This window comes from Limulus polyphemus, unplaced genomic scaffold (assembly GCF_000517525.1).
Source record: "Limulus polyphemus unplaced genomic scaffold, Limulus_polyphemus-2.1.2 Scaffold1041, whole genome shotgun sequence".
Taxonomy (NCBI): domain Eukaryota; kingdom Metazoa; phylum Arthropoda; class Merostomata; order Xiphosura; family Limulidae; genus Limulus; species Limulus polyphemus.
Window position 1 is genome coordinate 325,074 of NW_013666651.1, and position 8,437 is coordinate 333,510.

The 8,437-nt window shown below is 36.9% G+C and overlaps 1 protein-coding gene across 1 annotated transcript; it reads left to right on the forward strand.

The window, feature by feature from the left end:
- The first annotated feature begins 5,214 nt into the window (after nt 1–5,214).
- LOC106461834 (POU domain, class 3, transcription factor 4-like) lies at nt 5,215–8,168 on the forward strand. Its single transcript, XM_013921692.2, has one exon. It carries the CDS (start codon nt 5,590–5,592, stop codon nt 6,955–6,957), a length of 1,368 nt encoding a protein of 455 aa, XP_013777146.1. The 5' UTR covers nt 5,215–5,589; the 3' UTR covers nt 6,958–8,168.
- The last annotated feature ends 269 nt before the right edge of the window (nt 8,169–8,437 follow it).

An 8,437-nucleotide genomic window follows, 5' to 3' on the forward strand; every position in this document is an offset into this window, starting at 1 on the left:
CGATGGGTGGTCATGACTAGCTGCCTTCCCTCTAGTCTTACACTGCTGAATTAGGGACGGCTAGCGCAGATAGCCCCCGTGTAGCTTTGCGCGAAACTCCAAAACAAACAAACAAACAATCCACTTAGGAATGAATGAATGGCAGTCAATTCTAAAGTGTTTGGAAGAAGAAGAAACAATAGAAAAACGGCATGTTTCACTGCGGCGACATAATCGTTACGAGCATTTTCGTTCGCCATTACCGGCTCTCAGCGGCAATTATTTTTCTTTTTTGAAATGTTTTCACTATGTGGCGCTACCTATCCACTCATGAAATAAAACCACGCTACTCTCACGTAGAGAAGTCTGGTTTGAATAAGGCTTTTTAGGTGATTAAATTTTTTTAATTTTATATCTCAGGGATCCATAACGTAAAATTACTCAAACACCCACAACTGTTCTGTATAAAACCTGTTTACAAATCTCATTATACGTCTAGTGGAGAGCGTGCCGAACTGCAGATTTTTCACCTTTTGGCCGTTATAGAAATAACAGTCAATCCCGGTTTTAGGGAGATATAAGAACTGATTGCCCTCTTTCTAGTCTGTATTTATATATTAGGTGCAGCTATGCCTGAACCTTAAGGTATCTGACTTAGCCAAGTGAAATGTGTTGCATAAGATACCATTCAGGTTGAAAATACTAAATAAGAAATCCAATTTTCATATAATTATGACTATTTTGCATAGTTTTTTAGGGGGAGGGTACTGAGGAGGATTTTTGGTTTGCTAAGGGGGGAGATGGGTAATTATCGTTGTCAGAAAGCTTAGTGGAGGTATTTTAAATGGTCAGTTTGTACGTATACTTTTAAAAAGTTATATTGTACATTAACACACAAAATGTGTTATATCAATGTAAATTGTGTTTCCCAAAAACAGATTTGTACGAGTTATTACACTATCAATTGTTGTAATAATATAAAAACACAAGTTTTGTGTGTTTTCTAACGACATTAGTGGCGTACAGTTTTCAATGCGAAATTTTGTATATTTGAATACATTTGTTTTGTGGTGTCACATTTCTGTTACGTGTATGCAGATTGTATAAAATTCAAGAGAACACACTTGTGTTCTATTTTGTTAGTGCACAATGATTGTGTATGTTTTAAATTGAACTTTGAGTTGCAGCCAATTCAAATACCTGGCTTGTGTGTCCACGTTATTTTTGACACTAGTTTTTTACAGCGTATTTTGAGATATAAAAGCAAAATCAAGATCTGCACAAAATCACAGCGAGTTCAGTGGAATTGCATCTTCAAAATGGCGTTGATGTGAACCTAATGAAGTCAAAACAATATTTCTAGCCTAACTATAACTTTCAAGAGATTTTTTACACTATATTTCGATTTATTTATGACGTTTTTAGGTAAAGTGTTATATTTTGAGTAACAATCCAAAACAGAATGCTCTCTTATGTGACTGCTATAAACTAATAAGTACAAAAACGTTTCCTGTGTTGATGTGCTAAGCTTACGATTTAAATCAAGCTTGTTCAATTAAACGTATGTTTTACAAGCTTTACCTCTTGTACTCTTCCAACTGAATCTGGCCCCCGTGTTTTCTTCAACTTGCTGTGGTATCACCCCAAATTAGTTACTGTTGAAAAGCGTGGAAATTACAGTTTCATTTACAGTCAACATTCTTCAGTCAAGTCAAATTTAAACGATTACTTGCTTTGTAAGGGCAATAATATACTATAGCAGCTCAAAACTATACACCAGGTTGAAAATTGAAAAATAAACGACATGCGAGAAAACAAAAACATGAATATAATGTACTTTATTTTGTAAAATAGAAACAAAAATTAGACCGACATTTGTAATTATTAAACTAATTAATTACGTTTAGACTAAGGACACATATTTTTCAGTTGTTAACGAATTGTAATCTGTTTTGCCGTTGCAGGTTTTTTTTTTCATTAAAAAATTAGGAATTAAGATTCTTAAAAAGGTAAAATTATATAGGTGTAGTTATCTCAAAATTACCTTTCTGTATCTCAGGCCTGTTTTAAGCAGAAATAATAGATGTGTTATGTCTGTGTTGGGGTACCGTCTGTATTAGGTTCACTCAGTGGTATCTATACCCCAAAATGGAGTCAGGACACCCTAGTCTCTTAAAATTATGGAATTATCCTATCTGATTAAGAAAAGCCACACTATGATAAAACTTTTACAGAAATATTTTTCCAAACAGTTTTATATTTTAGGCCATAATGGTGAGCCAATAAAACATACTTTTAGAGGAATATTTTTCCAAACAGTTTTATATTTTAGGCCATAATGGTGAGCCAGTAAAACATATTTTTAGAAGAATAGTTTTCCAAACAGTTTTATATTTTAGGCCATAATGGTGAGCCAATAAACATACTTTTAGAGGAATATTTTTCCAAACAGTTTTATATTTTAGGCCATAATGGTGAGCCAGTAAAACATATTTTTAGAATAATATTTTTCCAAACAGTTTTATATTTTAGGCCATAATGGTGAGCCAGTAAAACATACTTTTAGAGGAATATTTTCCAAACAGTTTTATATTTTAGGCCATAATGGTGAGCCAATAAAACATACTTTTAGAGGAATATTTGAACTCAAAACTGTTTTTTTCAATATTAGTCAACCACATTTCGGGGCTTGTTTGCCAAATTAGCCACTAGGGTGCATGTAAAACAAGAGGCGTATCGTTTCTAGGAAATACAGAAATGAAACCTAAAAGTATTTAAAGATATAAATATTATAATGTGATAATAATACCTCATTCATTTAATTGTTGTTAGTTGTATATGTAGCATTGTATACACATTATATGTGGTGTCCAACAAATTTTATACTTTTTTACTGGTTTTTCTGTGTAATAATTTATAAACATATTATTTTAAACATAATGAAAAAATACCCAGGACCAAAAAGAAAAGTTGTCCATCATAAACAGGGTAAGGCTAAAAGAACTTGCCCCAAATCTTGAGAAATAGCATACAAAACTGTTATTTAGTGAAATTTAACAAATGCAAATTTAAATGATTACGAAAGAGCATGCGTTACCAGGTGAACGAAATTAACCATTAATATCTTAATAATATATTATAATACTAAATAAAATCCTAGGAGCAGGTTACTTTTGCCTCACCCTATACATAAATTTTTACTAACAAACTATTAACATATAATAAACTTTGTTAGACACCACTATCAGACTGGTCCACCTGTAATGCCCCCCCCCCCCAGTAGCACAGCAGCATATTCGCGGACTTACAACGCTAGAAACCGGGTTTCGATACCCGTGCTGGGCAGAGAATAGTTAGCCCATTGCGTAGCTTTGTGCTCAACTACGAATAATAATAATTTTTATGTAATATGCGTTATAACGTCTCATGGTTGTTATATTCTACTGATCTGATATAAAGAATGTACTTGTTATATATGACATCCGTAAGGTTTCTCCAGTTTTTTGTGGATTTATATGCAAGAATGCATGTGAGTTATAAGTGATGTTTTATTGTTGTTTATTATTTTATATGTACGAATGTATAGACGTGGTATAAAATGTGCAAAGTTTGTTACTTATTTATGCACATGTATTTTTTTTTTCGTATTTTTATCCGCTACTAAAGCACGTTCTTCACTGGCGCTATATTGTCTTATATTTCAGCTGATGCAACATTTTGCCTTTGCAGAAACGTAACGCTAACCTTAAGATCATCGATTTCCAGTTAAACAAATAAAATACATTTAGGCTGTGTGTCTAGATTCGAGAATCTCCTCTAGATGGCGGTAGAGAATCGGGACAGAAACTTTACTAGAATAACAAACAGTAAAAAATCCTATTACAACCTAAGTAATAATAATACAAAAAAGACGTAATTTGACTGCATTAAACAGAAAAAGGTTTCTGAAATTTAAACCGAAGAAACAAGTAACTCAATCATGTGAGAAAGTATATTTCTAGATAGACCAATACCAACTGAGGCAGATAGACTCAAATTCCGTAAAGTTGCTAACGTTTTGTGGTATACATTTCTTATTACAACAACTTGGACATTTTTAGAATATATTAATCTAGTTTTGTCTTTAAGTACACCAGTTACCTTCTCAGATCATGCGTTCTGTTTAACCTCGGTTAAGTTGAAAGGGCATAATTTCATAATTTATCCTTTTTCCTTCTTTAATCTAGTTTTATGCCTTGTCTTTAATTACACCAGTTACCTTCTCAGATCATACGTTCTGTTTAACCTCGGTTAAGTTGAAAGGCATAATTTCATAATTTATCCTTTTTCCTTCTTTAATCTAGTTTTATGCCTTGTCTTTAATTACACCAGTTACCTTCTCAGATCATGCGTTCTGTTTAACCTCGGTTAAGTTGAAAGGCATAATTTGATAAATTATCCTTTTCTCTCCTTTTTATGAAATGCAAAATTAAGTTTACGAACTCTTTACAAAACAATATGACTTTAGGTTTTTAGTACAGTTTTTACATACATATGCATAATATTACAAAGCGTTAGAGAGGAAAAGGCAGGCCCTCAACGTAATTTACTAGTACCTGTGTGACTTCAGCAAAGAAATGTAACCTTTGGTAACCTGAGTTTTCTTTTCTTTTTTGTTAGCTGTCAAGTAATTTTATAGAATACGTATTGCTTCTACTATTTTGCTGACTATTTCCAGCCGTGCTCAATTACTCAAGCTTGAGTAAGGAAGCATATTATGCTAATATAATAATAAGTTGATAAACAGCAGTTTACAAACATAAACAGATCGAAACATGCAGTACATTTCCCCCAAAATAAATCACTCCATTTTGCTTATAAATCGTTGTTTGCCATCTTATTATTACTCACGCTTCATAATCTTTTTTTTTTCAATATATCATTTCAACTTCTGACTTAATCTTGCTCACACAGAGAATACTTTAATAATGTCCACCCTCGTACTTTGTTCTCTAACTGTGTAAAATTATGCACACAACAACTGTTAATAGACATGTAAATTAATATCAGTGCATTATTCTGAGTGTGTGCTTTTATATACTTATTATCATTTCTATTGCAGAATAATTAGGCTTAGAATATTTGTTGTTTTTTTGTTGTTGTTGTTTATTTTTTTTAGAGCATGATATTTATATGATGATTAAAGAATCCTGATGTTACTTAGACATTTAAACAAAACAATTCACTCACTCCCAGCATGTGAGGGGGGGCACCAAGAAACAGTCACTCTGGCGGCCCGAACTGTATTTCCCACCTCCTGGAAAAGCTCCGCCCCGGTTCTGGAGGTTTGACGGCGGAAACACTTCGACCTCTTGGTGGTGTTCGTGTTCGCTGGGGTAAGGCTCCATATACTCGAGCGTTAGAGCTTAGTGCAAGTCTGCGTCTCATCGCATGGCTTCGTCGTAATCGACGTCACGTCCAATAAGCTCCTGGGCCGAAATGTTTTGTGCAAGGACTTGCCTTTGCACTTTCGTCATCGCACAGGCAGCCAATCAGCAGAGAAGAGAGAAAGCTATCTATCAGCGCCATGATGGTGAGCTGTCGGTCTAAAGCAAGGCCGGCTTGTCAGCAATGCAGAACGCATATGACGGGCTTGGCACTGCGAGACAGATCAGCGGGACCCATGCCTCCCGAAGCATGGAAACTGGTTTATCCAATCTGTATAACGGCACAAGTAACGTGGCTTCTTTAACGAACAGACTCGGTATTACCAGCAGAGAGATGCAAGTGGCCGGCTCTCAAGGCGGCTACGCGCGAGAATCCCCGGAGATGAAGTACATGCCGCCGCAGCATCAGGGTCAAAACGGACATGCTCTCGGGCCCCACCATCAATGGGTTAGTCTACCTTCTCATAATGACCCTTCGGGCTGGTCGTCCAGCATGCATCATCATGGGCTGCACTCACAGGACATCAAGCCTCTTCACCATTCGGGGTCGGAGCTACATCACAGCTCCCTGACCCATCACCGTCCGCCGCAGCACATGACAGCCTGGCACCCGTCCTCCCTAACGGGTCAGCACATGGTCGGAATGTCCCCATCAACTAACGGCTCACCGCCTCTTCAACACCCAGCTTACACCATGAACGGGATGCTCACCCACGGTGGGGCACAGATCCACCCGGCGATGAGGGAAGTTCCCCAGCATCTGGCTGGTGCTCATCACCCTCAAATACAACACAACCTGCACCAGAGTGACAATGGACTCCACCGGATTCATCTGGATAATGACGAACCTGGAATTATTGAATCACCACCACCTTCCTCGGATGACCTGGAAAACTTTGCTAGACAATTTAAACAGCGCCGAATCAAGCTTGGATTCACACAGGCGGACGTGGGGCTGGCGTTAGGCACCCTTTACGGCAACGTCTTTAGTCAGACTACAATCTGTAGATTCGAAGCTTTGCAGCTCAGCTTCAAAAATATGTGCAAGTTGAAACCTCTGCTTGCTAAATGGTTGGAAGAAGCAGACAGCACCACTGGGACTCCGACGTCTATTGACAAAATAGCCGCTCAGGGCCGTAAAAGGAAAAAGCGAACGAGCATAGAGGTGAGCGTAAAAGGTGCATTAGAAAATCACTTTCACAAACAGCCCAAACCTTCGGCGCAAGAGATCACCACCCTCGCTTGTAGCCTAAAGATCGACAAGGAAGTTGTACGGGTCTGGTTTTGTAATCGCCGACAGAAGGAAAAAAGAATGACCCCTCCTGTAAGTACAATGGGTCGGAACAACGACACCAACCAAACCGGACCACTAACAGTGTCTGCCAACAATAACAGCGAGATACTGATAAGCCATTCGGACGGCGGTCCCCATGGTAGCAGTCCGCAGCGCCTCCACAACCACTCTCACAGTCCACCCATGTTGCACTCTCCCACCCGTCACCCAGCTGGCCATTCAATTCATTCTGTCGGACAGTCGCTGACTGCCCACTGACTGACAGGTTTTCGGACATTAAAAACCAGCAGCGAACAACCTTGATATTCCATTTGTTATTTGTGTATCTGAGTGTATAAAACTGAACCTGATCAGCTGGTGATTGACTTGTATAGAATGAACTTAGAAAATGCTCGCCCCAACCCTAAGTGGTAGTAAATAAAACATTGTTTTATATCGAGCATATATCAAATCTTGTGCATAGCTGTGTGTGAGACTATTATAGACAGACAGGGCACGCCGAAACTAGTCGCAGATCGAAGGAAATGGGGGTGAAGGTAGGACGTTCCTTTCTATTTAAGGTTTGTGGGTAAGCCTATAGCATCAATATGAGTGTCATTTACTATCTAGCCTCGAATTACTCTGGTCTCCAACAACTGTAAAAAATCAAATCAAAGCGAATTATTGTTTTGTACATTTTGCATTAACGTTTCAAATCCCCTGACCCTTAGTAGTTTATGTAAATATTGGAAGGTACCCTCGAAGCTACACAAGATTACTGTTTAGTAAAGATTCATTTTATCTAAAAATAATTTATGGATTTTAACACTGAAATATTCGTATCACTCGGGACCGCTTACAAGTACTATACTATAAAAATATTCTAAAACGAGGTTTTTGTTTTTCGCAGAAATAAGAGGAGAAACGTGTTATTATTATTATATACTTCTGTTATGATGTCTCATAAATAAACAACTTCTAAGATAACCTATAACGGTTTAGGAACTTCGATTTGGAAATTAATCACTTAAAGTTATCAAAGAAAAAAAACATTACTCCTAAAATTATTGTTACATCCTCCTCATCCGGGACACTGTTTTGTGGCCTTGCAGGAAACATTGCAATAGCCAGATATAGTAACACCGTAACGTTTTCTTCCAGATGTCATTGCTATGAAAATGTTAGTTGAACGTAATTTTCGGAAGTACTTTTTAAAGAAAGGGAAACGTTCATCTATGTTAATAAGATGAATGCTGTCAAACCACCACTAACAACAATAATGATTAATGTATAGTAATGCCACATGTCTATCATGTTCGGCAGAAACAGCAAACCACCACTAACAACAATAATTTTTAATGTACAATAATGCCACATATTTATCATGTTCGGCAGAAACAGCAAACCACCACTAACAACAATAATGATAAATGTATAGTAATGCCACATGTCTATCATGTTCAGCAGAAACAGCAAACCACCACTAACAACAATAATTTTTAATGTACAATAATGCCACATATTTATCATGTTCGGCAGAAACAGCAAACCACCACTAACAACAATAATGATAAATGTATAGTAATACCACATGTCTATCATGTTCAGCAGAAACAGCAAACCACCACTAACAACAATAATTTTTAATGTACAATAATGCCACATATTTATCATGTTCGGCAGAAACAGCAAACCACCACTAACAACAATAATTTTTAATGTACAATAATGCCACATATTTATCATGTTCGGCAGAAAC